This window comes from Plectropomus leopardus, chromosome 9 (assembly GCF_008729295.1).
Source record: "Plectropomus leopardus isolate mb chromosome 9, YSFRI_Pleo_2.0, whole genome shotgun sequence".
Lineage (NCBI taxonomy): Eukaryota > Metazoa > Chordata > Actinopteri > Perciformes > Serranidae > Plectropomus > Plectropomus leopardus.
In genome coordinates, this window is record NC_056471.1 from 8,629,387 (window position 1) to 8,647,911 (window position 18,525).

The 18,525-nt window shown below is 39.4% G+C and overlaps 2 protein-coding genes and 1 non-coding gene across 3 annotated transcripts; all 3 read left to right on the forward strand.

The window, feature by feature from the left end:
- The first annotated feature begins 2,667 nt into the window (after window positions 1-2,667).
- hprt1 (hypoxanthine phosphoribosyltransferase 1) lies at window positions 2,668-9,222 on the forward strand. Its single transcript, XM_042492841.1, has 9 exons — window positions 2,668-2,877; window positions 4,790-4,896; window positions 5,231-5,414; window positions 7,134-7,199; window positions 7,811-7,828; window positions 7,918-8,000; window positions 8,193-8,239; window positions 8,427-8,503; window positions 9,087-9,222. The coding sequence occupies exons 1-9, from the start codon at window positions 2,851-2,853 to the stop codon at window positions 9,132-9,134; spliced, it is 657 nt and encodes a 218-aa protein (XP_042348775.1). The 5' UTR covers window positions 2,668-2,850; the 3' UTR covers window positions 9,135-9,222.
- A 2,034-nt stretch (window positions 9,223-11,256) lies between these two features.
- pabir2 (PABIR family member 2) lies at window positions 11,257-18,405 on the forward strand. The gene is made up of 10 exons (XM_042493561.1): window positions 11,257-12,321; window positions 12,446-12,524; window positions 12,622-12,675; window positions 13,622-13,665; window positions 13,786-13,840; window positions 14,189-14,290; window positions 14,757-14,842; window positions 15,202-15,266; window positions 15,815-15,911; window positions 16,470-18,405. The coding sequence occupies exons 1-10, from the start codon at window positions 12,164-12,166 to the stop codon at window positions 16,606-16,608; spliced, it is 879 nt and encodes a 292-aa protein (XP_042349495.1). The 5' UTR covers window positions 11,257-12,163; the 3' UTR covers window positions 16,609-18,405.
- LOC121948576 lies at window positions 13,943-14,093 on the forward strand. The gene has a single exon (XR_006106166.1). It is a non-coding gene; the product is annotated as a small nucleolar RNA U109 (small nucleolar RNA).
- Window positions 18,406-18,525: the final 120 nt, after the last annotated feature.

An 18,525-nucleotide genomic window follows, 5' to 3' on the forward strand; every position in this document is an offset into this window, starting at 1 on the left:
GATATTGTCTTGGGTCAACCATGGGGACCTAAACTAAATCGGATCAACATCATAATTGGCAGACATTGTGATATCAGAAAATATCATAGTTGTCCGAAGAATCTATATAATAACCAGTTGTGATTATTGTGATGAAATTAATGATTTACACTCATGCTGAGCATACGGCTGGGTAAATGAGACTTGGCTTATACTGCAGAAGCTGTGTCAGAGTTTAAATGGATGTTTTGATATAGTTTTGCTATTGTTAATCTCAGTCCCAGATTACTTAAATTCATGCTGAATTCTTTTGTAATGATCTCTTCACCTTGGAGGCATGTGAGAAACCAAGTTTACTTCACAAGTTCATGGCAACTCATCATGATCAAATGGGTATTTAACATGCGATGTAGTCCTTGAAAAAACAAGTTCTCATTAGGTTCACAACATAATATTATGATATGATATAATTTATGTTGATATCAAAGATGTTAAGGGGGACTATAGTGAAGCCGTTATGTTGATGTAGTTTAATGCCAGAAGTTACATCATGACTGTGAGCTATAAAATTTATATTAAAACTTTTTGATTGACATTTTGAGGGCATTACAAATGTAGTAAACCTGAAGATTTTCCAAAGTTATAAATAAATACATGCCATGGTAGATCAAAGGAAAAAATATACAGCATTCACATTATTTTTACAGCTAAGCTAAGCTAAGCTTCTAATGTCCCATACTACATATCAACCATAAAACTTCAAGAAATGCATCTGCTTTTTTGTACTTTGAGAAACAATGGAATACCTAAAATTCGTCGCTCAGATTGCAACTTCAAAGTGCCGCTGCCAATTAGATATAATGAGAGAGCAAAAATTGATTTTCAAATACTGTAACACTGCAATAGTTTGAATGTTTTGCAGCTGTGAGTGGTTCCTCTGTTTCCTGTCTGCCACACATATAGCCATATATATCAACAGCACACTCACAAATCAAGCCCCTCCAGATTGCGCACAGACTTCAAGGACAAATGGTGTTGGTTAGAGTGTGATCACATGACAGACTCAAAATTACTCAAAAGCACTGAACTGCAAAGTCTCTGGATTGTCACTGTTACTAATAGTGTAAGTTGTGGTACTCTGATGCATGCAAATCTTCTGTCTTGCAGCTCAGTTTACAGTTACATAAGTGTAACTGCCCTCTAATGGCAACGGGAATCATCAGCGAATAACATTATTATGTGACGTTAGTGAGGCACTATGACCCATAGGCAAAGACGTAGCCAGGACTTCAGAAATGAGGGGATCTTGATCCCTTTCAGTGTGCGCCCACCCCACTGCTCCTAAAACATTCTGATCAGAAAACCAAGTGAAAACTTTTCAAAAAATGTGTTTAGCTAATCAGCTTCTCCATCTGTAAAGTTTTCCTAGCATGCAGGTCTAGGTGGTGTTTTTATGCCTCCATGCCCGTGATAGCCAGGGCCAGAGGCATTATGTTTTTAGGATGTACGCTCGTACTACTATCATGAACGCTAAACATCTTTCTGACCATTAATAACATCATAACTCAGGAACAGAAGGAAAAAAAATCAGTCATACACTGACCTGGTGACATTAATCTTGGGTGTCCACGTACTCTGCGCAGCTGGGGGGGAGGTGTATGTGAAGCGTCCGTGTTTTCACAGATATGAATATAAACCCTGAATGCAACTTGACTGGTGCATCTAAACATACAACCACAGGGTGATTATTCTTGTCTTTTTCTATAATGACAGGGAAATCTGGTGGGGAAAAAATAAATGCTAATGTTAAAATTTAAATAAACTAAAAATATGTACCTGAATCTGCCATCTAAATGCACACCATGTGTTTTGGGATTTTAAATAACTGTAGAATTGGTCCTGATACATCAAAGCTCCCCAGTCACTATTAAAAGATGGACACTTTATCTGAGTATCCTATGGTCTCCATCATTATGTGTATCTTAACCCTTTGGAACCTGAGCAAGTGGGTGTGATTTTTTTCAAAAAGAGGAAGAAAAGGCAACAAACAACTAAACAAGACATGGTCCAAAAATGAGAAGAAGAGAAGAAAAATACCTGAAAATAAGAGTTTCCCCCTGCTTCTGGGTTCATTTTCTGTTTATCCTACCCTCTTTTTAAAACATTTTTTTAATGTAATTTATTCAGCTTTTACAAATTTCTTGCAAAGATGCTTATTGGCTTGTTGCTCATGTCTTAAAAGAAATCAAAAGAATTTACTCAGATTTCAAAGGGTTGAATAGCTTGTGAGAGGCGTCTAAACGCAATTAAAGAAACCTACAAACGTTTCAGTTTTCATTTGCGAAACTTGGTTATGTTTTTACAAACTGCATCTTCAGTAGCTAGTCATTTATAATACTATTTTTCCCATTAAAGTGTAAACAGTAGTCCAGCCATGGTCAGGAAGCGCAGCCTTATATTTAAGAGTTATGTAACAGTTAATAGCGTATTTATAAACACAAAAACGTACAAAGAAAGACGTTCATGTGGTATATTTTCCTAAAAACTACTGTTGAGTTTTTGTCAGATTTTGGCAGCACATTTCTTCACTTCACAAGCAGCTCGTGCACCTCTCCCCTCCCACAACGGGGCGGATTTGGATTTGCCCGCCGCGCGCGTGCGTCATCATGTACACTGCCGGAGCTACAGTAGAGCCGCAGCCCGGAAACAGACAGCAGCAGCCTGTAGCAGCAGCGGAGCTAGCTACCTCCATGCGTGTGCTGTCACAAGGGTGAACAGCCCGCGAGACCAACCGGAGAATACACTTCTGTCTTCTCTCTTTGAGGGCCCCGGCATTGTACATAAAACGGAGCGACAGGGACCGACGCGGACATGGCGACATCCAGCTCCTGTGTTGTGGTAGGTTCACTCAGAGATGAAATAAGAGCTGGAGGGTGCTCGTAGGTTACCGCTACGTGCCCACTGCAACAACACGCTGCACGCGGGCCCCACTGCGTTTACTAAACGTTATACAGCTACTGCAGGTCCGTAGTGTTAAAGTACCTCTCTGTATGATCGCCTCGGTAACACGTTTTGTTGTGTCATTTACATAACGGTTATGTATTTTCCATATCGCGTGGCCTGCGGCTATGGAGACCGTCACAGACACGCGCTCCCCACGTTTGGCGTACATGACGCAGGAAGAGCTTTTGTATGGGCACGTTTGAACCTAACGTGCAAGTGTTAGTGTCTGAAAGCAGATGGAGTTTTTTTTCTGACTATATTACACGATTGTAAGCAACTGTGAGCAGGCAGTAAGGAACGCACGAGCTGCAATCAAGTGGGCGTGTTTGAGCTCGCGCTCCTTTGTGTCAAAAGCATTGCTAGGTAATATGTTATTGGTATAATTGGCATAAAATGAAATATAGCTTATTGACTTTGAGAGTATGTCCAAAAACGAATTTAAATCAATTTGAAACGTCCAATCTACAGTTGTGAATATAATTATATTTTCAGTGCAGAAATATGAATACACAGATAAAGTTTTAAATTTGCCTCAGAGTGCAATTTTCTATCTAGCAGGACAAAGAAAATACAGTTTGGTGTCTTGAAACTTCATGCAGAGCAAGCTTGTGTTAAATCCATACTGCTTAAGATCTATTTGGTTGTCTACAGTGATAGTTTTGTTTCTGAAAATAAACTGGAAATATTTTTTTCCAGTAATGGTTTTCTTTGTACGTAAGTATGTTATTTTGGTTTGAGTCACAACATGAGGTCTTGCATTGTGGAATCTGTCTGCAGTTTTGTTATAAGTCTTATAGATATATTAACTGCTAGCCGTGATGACCTTGATACTGGAATATGTAAATAAATAACCAACGTGCTCTATTTTCCAGGACTTTCCCTGGAAAGCAGTGTTTCATTGACGCTATAATAAAGCTAAATGCCCAATAAAAGACAGTGGAAGATCCTGTCTCCTATGTCACATTTTTGTCTCAAAGTTTTTCTACAAGTGTTGCTGGAATTTTGACCTGGAGCTGGAGACGTGTCACATTTGAAATGAAATTATCTGTAAAGTGCAGTGTTTCCCAACATAGACACACACTTCAAGGTCTCCCCTCTATTGACCTTACATAACTTTGCGGTGTTTTTCATGTTGTACTTTCCAACTTTGTTCCTTGTATAACAGACAACTAGCCGTTTCATCCAATGGAAAACACTCCTAGAAAATGATGAAACCACAAGGACATCTGCTCAGTATGAGTCATTATTATTTTGGAGTTTAATCGGGGTTAGTCGAAAGAGATAGGCATGTTTTTCATTTTGGCGGGCATAAAAGGAAATGCTTTGTTCTAGTTCAGCCACATATGATGTAAGGACAGACACTATGCAGTCCAATGTTCAGTAAAGCAGTGACAGTCTGTCCAAACTGCACCGGATTAAATACGGTGTGTGCTTTCGGTCACTCACATTATTCCCACAGCACCTCCAGCTCCGCACCAGCTTCCCAGCTGTCACATGATACCAGTTATGTTGTCTGGGTTCATGTGGCAGTTTGAGAATTTATGGTTCGTATTTTCCACTGCTGTCTGATATCTGTCTGTTGCTTGCTAAACTTTTACAGAGTTGTTCTCAGAGTTTGTGTATTGTGGCAAAATAACAAACTGTAGAAGCAGCAGAATATATGAAGGGAGTTGATGAGAAAGTAGTCCCCCACTGACCTCATCCCCTTCCCTTTGTACCACACTGTATCAGTTGAATGCCCCGTGTTCCATGTTAGGTAATACTCCAAAGATTTTTTTTAACCCCTTTGTGTCATGCTTTATTTCAGATCAGCGATGAGGAGCAGGGGTACGACCTGGACCTTTTCTGCATACCAAAGCACTATGCATCTGACCTGGAGAGGGTCTACATCCCACATGGACTCATCTTGGACAGGTGGGGTGCATGTTTTTAGCGCCTGTAGTAGGGTAGTGAAATTGTAATTATTTGTCAGCTAAAATCTCTGAATAATAAACAAAGTCAGACACCATTTCAAATTTTAAGTGATCATATTTTTTTTTCCAAAATGTTCTTATTAATTGTTAAGGGTTTGTGCCTCAGTGGGATTATTTCATTATTATACTTGGGAGGTGCTTTTAGAAACCACGTCTATGCCTGCTGACGCTAACAGAAAGAAAAAGGGGACTACTGCTGACTGTAGCAGAAAACTGAGCTGACTGTCTTTCTCTCTCTCTCTCTCCCTCCCTCTGTGCTGCCCACGTGACCCCAGGACAGAGAGACTGGCCAGAGAGATCATGAAGGAAATGGGGGGGCACCACATCGTGGCCCTCTGTGTGCTCAAAGGGGGTTACAAGTTCTTTGCAGACCTGCTGGACTACATCAAGGCGCTGAACAGGAACAGTGACCGCTCCATCCCAATGACAGTGGACTTCATTCGCCTCAAGAGCTACTGTGTAACCTTTCAGTTTTTCTATTACTATGTTTTTTAAATCACTTTAGATATGCTGCGCATTTAAAAAAAAAAACCCAAAATGGAATAGTAAACTTTTTTTGCATTTTGTTTTAAAGATTTGAATGCTTAAAGGAATTCTTCACCGCCCAATTTACCATTTTAATGTCAGTTACCTACCCTCATGTTACATTGAGTTAGTGCAGAAAACCTTGTTTATCCAGGTGTATCTTCAGTACTTCCCAAACACTTCACATTAACCTTGCAGCCAGGCAGACCTGTCTGACTGGAAACTGACCTGAAAGTGAAACTTGAATTTTTATTTTTTTTTAACCTTGCTTAACATGGGAGCTGCTGGTCTAACCACGGCCTCAATCAGTTAGTTTGTGTTATTGTGTGAATTTGGTGTTTTGAAGAGGTAACGTCAGATTCACCAAAGTCACACAATAACACCAAGTACTGATGGAGGCAGCCTGAGACCCACAGCTCTGATGTTCAGCAAGGTGAATTATTATTTTTGTAAATAGAGTGAAGCTTTGATAAGTTTCAGGTTTAGTTCTGTTCCCCATCACAAACGGGAAAACACAGCACAGACTGCATGAATCATACCTGGAGTATACTGCATGAGTTGTGAGAGTTTGTGAAGTATAGTATATAGTTTTGCCGTAGTTAAACATGGACCTTTCTGACTTAAACTCATCAAGAATTTTCGCAGTTTTTGGATTTTTATGTTCATCGCAAATGCATGCAAGAAAAAAGTTTCTCAGTGTAAAACAGAATGAGTTATTGATATACGAATGATCATTTGGTGGGTGAAGCATTCCTTTAAGTTATCCTGTGGAGGTTTTTTAACCACTATCAGCATTATCGTGCAGTGTTTTTGCAAGTGTTCACTCAATTTATTAATACTTTTTAAATGCACACGAAGACGCACATGTATGTACGTCAGCATGCAGGCAATGCAAGTATACATATGCTTTTCTACTGAGTGAAAGTTTGCTGCTCTAAGAGGTGCAGCACTGTGCGAGCGAAGGCAGCAAAAACAAAGTCTTCAAGCTAGCAGCTGTGGATGTACACAATGCAAGTTTTTAAATAGACAAGAATCCACTGTGTAAGTGTTTTCAAGAGAAGGAAATGCATTCAGCACCAGGTATCCATCCAAAAGTGGCACACATATGAACCAAATTTCCAAACCAGCTTTAAATAAACCATTACAAGTAAACAGAGCATAAAAAGAGGGTGTCATTAAGAGTGTCAGTCAAATCGTAGTGGAAAACCACGTAGAAAACCTGCTTAATTTACAGAGTAATCTCCTCACTGGTCCACACAGTTGTGATGTGTTGCAATTTTTTGTGTCTAATGGACCAGAGTGACAGATAACTCACAAGCTTCATGTACATCAAGATTTATTCTTATTTTCTCAGTGTATTTTGTCATTTTTTAAATTTTTGAGATTTTTTTGAATGAATTATTTTAATTTCTGGTGTTTCTGCTCAGTGGATGGAAACACACTTAGTGATACACAGAATGTGTTTGGAAGGAACATAATTTTACTGTATTTGTACGTTTTGATGAATAACATAATGCTATATACTTTATTATGCAGCAAGTTTAACTTTATTATTTAATCAACCATCATGTTACGTGTTTTTTTTTTTGATGCACACTGTAAAACATGACATGAAAAGTGTGTAACAGGTGCACTTGGTTCTTGTCCTCACAGAACGACCAGTCGACAGGTGAAATCAAAGTCATCGGTGGAGATGACCTGTCTACGCTGACGGGCAAGGTAAGAAATATGATTATGACTGAAACAATCTTTGTTGACACTGTGATCAATTCTTGTATCAATAATAGTAACTTAAAAATACAGTGAACTTGGTGAAATGGTTAACGTATAAAACAAAGAAAGGTATGAATAATAATATGGTTGAAAAATGAGGCCGTTTCTCCCCACAGGCTCAGTTCATTTGTCAATGTTGCTGTAACCCGGCTCTTTTTATTCAAAGTAACTTTACTCCCTATTTCCTGAAATACTTTGTTTTGTATTATATTTTGATGTTTATATTTAATGACAAAATAAAATAAAAATTGAAAGAAAAAAAAAATACGGTGAATTGAAATGAGAAACTGTACTGCTCTTGTTGTCCATCATAGTTTATTATTTCTGGATATTTCCACTATTTTCATCATGAACAGACATTTAAAATGAACTGAAAACAAGTAGTTTGTTGATAAGTATTATCAGTACTCATGAGTTCTGCTAGCCAGGTGCTTAGATATAATGATTTAATGACTTGCTCCAATGTTATATTTCTTTATAGGTTAACTGCATGTTACAGTGAGATGTATCCATCCACTGATTTCACTAACATGTTTTTTGTTTTTCTTTTTACACAGAACGTCTTGATTGTGGAGGTATGTACTGATGTTTTCTTCCATAGTAAAGCAGACCACTTTCTGTTCCAAGACCGCTAATATGAGCTTCTCTCACGCTGTGTTTCAAGGATATTATCGACACAGGGAAGACAATGAAGACATTATTGGAACTCCTCAAACAGTACAACCCCAAAATGGTTAAAGTAGCAAGGTAATTTGATTCCTTTAAAACGTCTTTTGGGGCACAATCCATTCTATCTTGTACAATTGTGATGTTTTTCTCACTTTCACAACACCAGATTGTGGTGTTTTCCACTAAGTGGCTATCTCAGGCTGTCTCTTATCCGTCTTTGACGTGGCTGGTGGTATTATGATTGATGATGAACTTGGTTTCTGTCCTCAGTTTGTTGGTGAAAAGAACACCAAGAAGTGTTGGCTACCGACCAGACTGTGAGTTCAAGACAAATCATGTTTTAAGACTGTTTATGAAAATGTATGGTCCATATAATGTAATGTACAAAAAATAGTTGCCACTAAATGTGCTTTTTTGAAGAACGCTTTAATATACCGTCATTTCAGAGTTGTCAGTTTACCACTACAATGACAAGTAACTGGTTAATTTGCCTGTTTGTTTCAGTTGTAGGATTCGAGGTACCTGACAAATTTGTGGTGGGATACGCGCTAGACTACAACGAGTACTTTAGAGATCTAAATGTAAGTATTTCAGATAGATTCAGACACACTCAGGGTTCCTACACAGTATGGAATCTGATTTTTGTTTCCAGACTGTTGTTTTTTGTCAAATATAAAATGGAGAATTTCTAAAAAATAAATTGATCATACAGTTTAGTTTAGAAGTTTAGTTGGAAAGAAAATATCTTTGAAGTTATCAGGAAAGTGCAAAGAAACCTTTCTGAGTCCACTGTCATTCCATGATCACAGGGAAAAACAAGGCTCCAATTATGCAGTGAACATTAAGTTATTTGACTTTTTTTAGTTGATTTTCAGTTTTTAGTTTAAAAAAAACAGAGGTGGGGTGGGGGAAATATCATTTTTATTGAACATGATATGAAAAATCTACAGCAAAGTCTGGGATATCAGTATGGGGAAAGTATACAGTTTTGAAATGGAAAATGTGTAGGAACCCTGAACATTATATGTTAAGTTATATGTCTCAAGTTTCAACCAGGTCAAAGTTTGTACAAACAGTAAATACCTGTGTGTTAATGTTAACAGAACAGCAAACATGTGAATCAATGATATGCTGCAACACTCATTGATTCATTTCTGTTTTCAGCATATCTGCGTCATTAGTGATACAGGGAAGGAGAAGTACAAGGCATGAGGATCACTTCGGAACAATTTTTAATGTATGGTTATTATCTTTTACTTTTGCAGTCCATTTTTATATTTTATTACCTTATAATTGTGTGATGAAAATACTCAGCCTGCTCAGGGTCCCTGTAGAGTCACTGTTGGAGTTATAATCCTGACACACACTCGATTCAACTTATGAGAAAAGCGATTGCCTTAGACAGAACCAACAGCTTCCCCTGAAATGAGTAAAATGCTTCTATGCCCCCACACTGATTATTTTTTTAAGCAACGGAGTAATTTATTCAGAGCAATGCTGCTAGCTTTAAGTAGAATATCACAATTGCCGTGCCACAAGATTTCTTTTATTGTAATTTTACTTTTACCTTGAACTATCAATGGCTCTTTTATGGGCACTCTTAAGAAGGATGTTAAGTTTTCTTTAAATCTGTATGTATATTTTGGGACACACACATTTCTATTTTAATGTTGTGTGTGTGTGTGTGTGTGTGTGTGTGTGTGTGTGATGAGATTTTCTTAAGATTTGTTGTTTTGAACAGTAACACAAATGTCCTCAATTAAACAAATGGATATGCTGAAGATAAAATATGCTCTTTTTTATGAGTGTTAATGACATCTGTTGTACAACATCTGTTATACATCTGTCTGATGTATAAATGTCCAGTTGGTACTTTATCTGAAGTTAAAGGTTATTCAGTCATGTTTGAAATAATAGATCCACATTTAACTGCAATGAATCAGACATAACTTCACAAGTTGTTTTAATTGTTTTATTTTTATTTATTTATCTTTTTTAACTTTTTAAATTCTCTACTATATAAAATGCTCTTAGTGGTGCCATCGCTGTAAACCAACATCAGTTTGCAGTACCAGCCATTAAATGTTCACACCCCTCTTGTGACTAATGCATTTCACTACAAAGCTTTCTATACAGGGTGACACCAAATTTTTTGAAAATTGAAATTATTTCTGGCCAATGATGGTGAACTTGATTTTGAAATGCACTGGTGTTGCAGATAGGATTAATAATCCCTCCTTCCAAAACATGTATTTGGGGAAGTAAATCTAGGAGCCAACTGAACTCCAAGGTTTCTCATAAGACAACTTAACATGCTTGACTGAAAGGAATACTGGCCAAACAGGATTTCTCTTGTTGAACAACATATTTTTCTCTCTCTTTTCATGTGTCTAATTATTATGTGAGCATATATGGAATAGTTTCCTTTATTTCTTGATTATTTGACACTGATAGAGCCTGAATTATTTGAAATACATGTATATTTTAACAATAATATTAGGGATTGTACTATATTTATCAGAGTATTTTTTCTCTAATATCACAACCCTCCCTGGAGCTACACATATTTACCCTGAGCCTCCCTGAGTGACTCCAAGGAAATGCATATCCCTCCCTTCATCGTAAATTCATCACATATTTCACAGTTCTTTGGAATAAATCATGTGATTTTGAAGTTTAAGGAAAACATGCCTTTCAAACCCACGTGCAGGTTTTGGGGTTCTGAGAGTATTTAAAATAAATACAAAATACTTTTTTTTACGTCCACCCAGGGTGCTGAAAAAATATTTGAATTGCCTTCCTGGTTTTGCACCACTCGTTTCTCTTTCTCAAATAACAAATAGTGTCTTATTTATAATCTAAGTGAAATCACCAAGCATGTACTGGTCCAGGCTTTATAAATGCTTACATTTTCTTTGTTTTTGGCACTAAGTACTGTCATAATCAGATCAAACATTATAAAAAAAAGTCCAAGTAAATTCAATTAATGGGGAAGAACACCTTGATATGAACAGTGGCTGCTGTAAATATCATTACAGCAGCCACTATTTTGTCAGAGAAACAAAAAATCTGCCAGAAAAACCAAAGACTTCCATCCACCTGGAGTTACCTGCGTGAGACCACCTGTGAGCAAAGACGTCAGGGCACCAGGTAAAACCAAAAACTGTATTTGTCATGCTTCTCAAGACATATTGCTCCTGACACCGCAGGTGCAGCAGATGTATTCATACAAAGGATGCAGTCGGCCACATTTGAGCCTGAGCACGCCGGCGGATGAAGCAATTTGATTGGACAGGAGTGCTAACGTTAAAAGGGGCGTGAAGTTTGCAGCTAGAGGCTAGCTGTTAGCTCCTGTGTGAACATCTGGGACCTGCTTCATTCTTGGCGGCGCCCTGCAGAAACGAAAACTGTAGCGCGAGTTATATTTGCGACAGACCCGGCGTATTTAACCACTGTGAGCCGTGGGCGCCTTCAGGCTGACGGACAGGAACATTTAGTCAGTGAAATGTTTACCCGGCCTCTCTGTGGACATGGCATTGTGGCTATCGGCGTCAATGCTAACTTAGCTCGTTAGCCTAGCAGGCTAGGTAGCAGGGCTTTAGCTGTGGATGAAACTAGCTACATAGCACTAGCTCACATTAGCCAGGAGGCAGACTCGCGTTGTGAGAATTACTTAACAGCAACGTCGTGAGATTAACGTCACCTACGTTTGATTCGAGGCGAACATTTATTTTGCGCTCAGAGTTAGCAGCCAGTCAGTTTGTCTAACGATAGCTAAGTTAGCGCGCTAACATGCAATGAGAGTTTAGCAGAGCAGCGTTTCAGTTTTCAGCCGCTGCTGCCCTGCACCAGCGGACTAACGGGGCGGTAGCTATCCGTTACCGGGCATTGTGCGGTATGTAGCCATGGCATGCTAACCATCCATCGGGAAAGTTTGTGACTGGTCATAACGTTACATGCAACGTTAGCACAGGCCAGCTCTGCCTGGGCTGGTAGTCGTGATATGAAGGATTACAGAGATAGCGTTGTTATGAGTGATAGTCAGAGTTAATTTGGTTCAGCTGCGGAGTTACACGGACAACAGGGCCTTGCAGATTGCATTGGGTTGACTCTACGTAGCGTGAAGCTAGTTTGTCTCAGCTCAGTTGCCTGATTGATGATGTTTTTTCAAAACACGTAAGTTAGCAAAGTTTGCAGAGCAACAATGTAACACCACTGAGCTGTTAAGTCATTTTAAGTCGATGAATTGGTGGCGGGCAGCGTTGGCTAGCAAAATGAACAATTCAGGAGTGTTGCCACAAGAGAAGATGGAGCTGGATCTGGAAATCCCATCTTCGTTAGTTCAGACCGATGGACACTTGAGACGATCCAACAGTGCACCCATGATAAATGGCTTAAGGTTTCTACAACGTGACACATTAATTTGCTGCATAATGATCCAGTGAATGCCCTTTCTCATACAGATTGACCTCCTGGATAGAAGACACATGACACATGGTTGATGTGTGAATTTGTCATTGCAGTGATAACTCCCAAGTGTTTCAGAGAGAGGTCCTACGTAGCCGGAGAAACAGCACTACAGTTGTCAACAGGCCCAACATGGTACCATACCTTATATTAAACACATGCTTACTCACATACTGTGTCTGAATTATTCTGTATTGAATGTTATCTTCTCCACATGCATCCTTCTTTACAGGTCCCCTCATCACCTATTCGTGTTCCCAGCACCAGACTTCATCAGATAAAACAAGTAAGAAAAAGATGATGATTTCGACATGTGTGGGAATGTTTCAGAAGGAGCATGTCAGACCGCTGTCTCCCTCTCGAGCCATAGGGAGTGATGGTGTCTAAAAAAACATGCGAGAGTAACACTTTCAGGAGTCCACAGGGCCATCGATCTTTCAGAATTGATCCATTGGTAGTATCGGACTCCAACAGAGGACATCCTTACTCTGACGTAGTCCACTGTTTGAATTAAATTGCAATGAATGATACAAATCATACTACTAATTTAGCTTTTGAGGTAGGATTTAGGTTGTACCTTTCAGTTAGAATCCGGCCTCTCAGGAATGATATGAGCTAGAATAATGTATAGTTTTTATATTTAGAATCTGTTTGAAGAATATATGTAACTCAGAAAAGCTAAGCAGACCCAAAGGTCACATACTGTGCTCGTTGTTTGGGTTCATATTGTATGTGGGGTTTCTACTAGAACATGTATACATGCATATATGTTTAAAAAACATGTTTTTCTGTATACTGCCTACCTGAATACACTTCTGTTCATTGTCTGTCTGCAATGCCTTATTTTAGCGCCTTGTCTTTAAGCCCCCCTCATTAAAAAGCCACTGTGCCCTGATTGGCCAGTGTTTCTGAGTCATCCACCTAAATGCTTTTGCCATCTCTGCTTTGTCAGTGCAGGTGTGATGACTGTAATGGCATTGTAGCAGTGGTTTCTATGGCTACATAGCATAGTTGTGACATCCAAACTTCTTGGAAGTCCTGACGACTTGTTAAAAGGGTCAGTCCCTGGATATGGACTGGCCATTTCACTGTGGACTGAGTGTTAAGATACTTTCAGGTTATTCATACAGCACCTATACCTACTTAATAATAAAAAAATAAATAATAGAAATCTGCCTTTGCCTTCCAACTAAGACTTTATAACCATTAATCGCCGTAATGTGCTCTTGCAGGAGGAGGGAGTGGACGTGATGAACAGAGAAACTGCTCATGAGCGGTAGGGTTTGTATTTATTGATAAAGTTGTTGGATAAAAACATTTGTTTGGTACTTTGTTGTAGGTAAAATGGTAATAGGCATCATCTTAATTCCTTGTTTTTTTATTTTGGTACACACAGGGAGGTTCAAGCCGCCATGCAAATGAGCCAGTCCTGGGAGGAAAGCCTGAGTCTGGTAAAGCATGACTCCTCATTACAGCTTATCCAGCCCCCATCAGTGTTGTTGACATGTTCTGTTGCCTGAATCCTTGAAAGTCAGCTCTGTTTTGCCTTCCCACTGCATGTTTTGGCCCTGGGCCATTGTTGGCCTCTCGATTTTTGTAGAGTGGACAAGTACAAACATGCTAGATTAACAAAACATTTGGAGTAAACAGGGCCACCAGTCTTTCAAGGTCAGACTGAGTTGGTAGTATAACACTCCAACACTATCTGAATGATGTTTACCACCTCACTGCACTGTACTGTAGAGCTGAGATGTCAGACGACGCGGCCGCTAATATGTTTGGTAATCACGTGTTCTCAGAGTGACAATGATTTGGAGAAGTCTGCATCTTCGTCTCCAAAGCGCATCGACTTTGTGCCTGTGTCGCCTGCCCCATCCCCGACCAGAGGCATCGGAAAAAAGGTACATCTGACCTCCGTATGTTTACAAGCACATAACCTGATTATATTGTGACTAAGTGCATGAAGGTTGAATTGAAAGCATTTTAACGGTTTGCTGTAATCAGATTTTCCTAACAACTTTATATCAGATTAAGTCTGCATGGTGGCCTGCAGGAAGCAATTTATTAGCAGCAGAAAAACAAAGTTTTTTCATGTTGAGCTTCTTTTTTTTCCCCCCGCAGCTTAAAAAATAAACTCAAAAACAAGCCACACCAGTTTGTATTGATTCAGTCATTATTTTTGGGATGGAAAAAAAGGTTAATAACATGCCACATAATCAAGAACTTGCTAGCTGGGTTTTTTATACACCATTTTGTTTTTAATTTTAAAAAGATAACTTCTTTAGCATGCTAACACAATACAAACCACATCAGAGTATTGCCTTAGTTTGTCTTAACCTGATCTTCGGTCCGCTTCCTTACAAGCAGCAGTGTTTCTCACCTTCACTACAAATCCTCGTGAGCAGCAATGGCCTAACACCCAGCCCGATACCCAGCCCGACGCGACGCTTCAGGTGAGCAGCAAGCCTTTGAGTAAAAACTGCAGTTAATAACCTTAACATTAACTAATGTTGCTGCACTCTTAAATAAAGGTTTGTGTGGTAGACGTCTCAGTTGGCTGTGAGACTACAGTAGCATCAGTGTCCTCCAGCTTGACTGTCACTACCTTTTGCCCATCTTTGAAAAAAAAAAGATGATTTTTATAACGCACTTAACTATTTTACTGCCTTAACTTTTCGTCTAAGGAATCTTTTATCATTTTATTAATCAAATATTAAGATGACAGGTGTTTTTGTAACTGCTGACGGCCACTGATTGTGGCTAAATTTTGAAATATACTGGATTGACAAAGTGTGTACTCTGTGCTCCTCAGCCGACGGAGTCAAAGCCCAATCAACTGCATCAGAGCCAGCATACTGGGCCCCATAAAACGTAAAGGTGAGGTACCCGACGTGTCTCAAAATGCCTCATTAGATGCCGTGAGCTTGAAATTCTACCACAAGAGCCTCTTCATTTATAGATAGAAGTGTTCTGTTGTAAATTCAACAAATTGTAATCCAGACTAAATCTTGTTTAAGTCAATGAGGGGACTATTGACTATACAATTTAAGCAGAATTTTAAGCCAGTTCAAAAATCAATAATTTTGTGTTATTCATGAACCTCACTGGCTTGAAAAGGTTATTTAAGGGACTTCCTTTGAACCTTAAACCTTTCTGAAGCTCTTTACTGATCTGTGGTTGACTGCTTTTACAGAATGATTCAGGTATTTAATAATAATGATGATAATAACTTCTCTTGATTTCCTTTTTGATGTGGTTTCATTCAATGTTTAACTTATGAGTTTAACAACTGGAGACTGCACTGGCTCTCTGGTAATGAACTGATCTGTCATTTTCTGCAATTAAACACTCTTCATCCAACTCTCCCTTTTCAGAGTAACCACAGACTGTGCACATGAGATTTTTAATGTCCTTTTACTCTGCAGGTGAGATGGAGACGGAGAGTCAGCCTAAGAGACTCTTCCAGGGTACCACCACCATGCTGTCCTCTGACGCGTCCAATCTGTCCGACCTCAGTTCCTGGTAAGACTTTGGGGATCAACTGAAGGAAATGCCAGAACACACGATCGAAATCGCAGAGTTGAGATGATTCAGTCAATGTTTTTGGGTTTAGGTGACCAGCACTAAAAGAAGAACATGGAAGAAACGTAGTGGTTTATCATGATCTGTTGCGAAAGAAAAACCTGAAAGCCACGGATACATCACTTTTGTACGTTATTAGTTCTGATGTGATTAGCCGAGTGCTGGAGCCCTGACAGAGCTGCTACATACCGAGGTTCCTCTTAATGTTGAGGAACTGCCCTTTAGATATTTTAAACTTTAGACTGTGCAAAATGTTCTGCTTTGTGTTTTTCCCTGATAGTAAACATCAGCACACAGTACGTCACACACCAGCATTCATGACGTGCTTAGACACATAAAAATAAACAAAATTTGCTATCCATTTAATATGTGTGTGTGTGTGTGTGTGTGTGTGCGTGCGTGCATTTCAAAAGGGACAAAATGCTACAGTAAATGGACACCAATGTGAGATTGCCACGATTAGCCTGCAGTCTTCCTGAACTCTCCCTTTTCTTTCAGTCACTCTCCAGATTTGCTGGATGGCAGCCTCAGCAGCGTCGGCTCCTCCACAGACTCACCGGGCAAAATGGAAGGGGTGTCGCCCTCGTCGTCCAGCAACTCGCCCTTCGCTTCCCTCCAGGATTTGTCCCCAAAGTGAGCACGGGGGCGGCAAGAGACACTGTAAAGGACTGGCGCCAGAAAAGCCTCTCTCCGGGGAACGCGTTTTCCTTCTCAGACCCTCCATCTCACCATCGCCTAGATTTAGTTGAAGTGGAATCTTCCACGTTTGTTTCCGAGTGGCTGTTTTCATGGCTGCACTGTGGAGGGTCGACGTATGCGCGAAGCGAGGAAACTAAAGCCATGGATGAGTTTTAGCGTAGAAGAGGTGAGCCTCGTGAAACTGAGGACGACTGAAGACACTGTGAGCACCAGCTGCTAGTAGAGGATTTTGGATGGTGCTTGGCTTCATAGTGATATTGTGTTCATAAGTGGCTTTGCTTCTGTTCTACCAGCCCCCCTTTACTGGAGAGAGACATTGAGCACTGGACAAAAGAAAAAAACAGACTATTTGGATGTGTACATCTTCCCTGTTTTCGTGCTGGAAAACTCCTGTCCACATGCCTTTGTATGTACACAGTCTGCAGATTTTGTAAGAAAAATATTTAACTTATTGTTTTCCTGCTTTGTAATTATGTACATAATAACCGTGTCAGATGTCGTACATAGTTTTAAGTTTGTGATCGGCTGTGAGGTGAATGCGGGCACGGGTCTCCAACAGCAAACGTTTTCTTTGTAAAGGAACATTAACTACTTGTGGGGGACACCTATGGAGATTTCCTTACTGTCAATACTGAAAGAGAAGTTATGTTTTCAGCAGATTTCCTGAATATTTTTATGCTATGGGCTTTGAACTGTGGTGATTTTTTTTTTCAGTTTGGCTTTTATGCCCCCTCTCCCATGACTTGTTGCAACTGTAATTGCCTGCTGTGAGCAGTTAATGCACCTAGCAGTCTGTGGTGGATGAAGTGAGATGGTCATCACTGTGGGGCGTTGAACACTAAAAGATCCTCTGTATCCTGTGTTTTTGTCAGGATGTTTTTGTAGATGAGCAGAAATTATTCCATTTTCTTTTTACTGGGGAAAATGTTCTTATTTATGGGGTGGGGCGAAAAGTTTATTATAGAAATCGGACGGTGATAGGTTTCTATCCCCTTTAAAAGTGAATCATTTGTGTCGTTATTTACACCAAATCAACTGACTGCTGGAACGTGCAGCAAAAACAAAATGGCACCGTCACATTGTGAGTAAAGAGACTGCTGTTCCTGCTGTGGTTACATTTATTAAAATAGCTTTTTTGCACAGGATGCTCGATCCTGTGATGTTTTCAGCCTGTGTGTGTGAAGCAGAGAAGAAGTGAAACTTGGCTTTCTTTTAAAGCAAGACTCAAAAAATCCAGTATGTAGAGGTTTAGCCTGTACTGTGATTTTTGCACCCACATTTGCCTGCAACTGTCCTGGCCCCATGTCCACATATCTCCTGTGTAACTTACACGTCTTCAGGTGTAGAAGTTTCAGGTTACCTCTGTAGCCTTTTATGTGTATGTACAAAAGAAAGTGATTGTAAATCATTTTATGGAAGTGTGCCCTTTAATTTAAAGAAAAGTGTGGTTGCAGTATAATTTGACTGAATGTCTTTTTCCTTTATACAAAGATGAAAATGGAAAAAAACAGTCAGCTTGCCCTGCTGTTAAACAGATATATTTCCCAAGATTTTTTTCTCTCTGTCATCATATGAGGTGTTCAGGGCATGACTTAAGCAAATAATCTTATACTGTTGTAAGACTGCAATGGACAGGCTGTTATCTGCCGAGCTGGCTCACACTTCGCCTATGCTTGTGTCTTTTGTGATTGCAATCGTAGCGAACATCAGGACTAAATAAATTATTTCTTTATTATGTGTGTGTAGCTGTTTTGAATATTCCGAGAGGACTTTTTTCACGACTGTGATAAACATTTATATAAAATGTCAAAGGGACAGTTCATCCAAAACCAAAAAAAAACTTTTTTTTTTGATC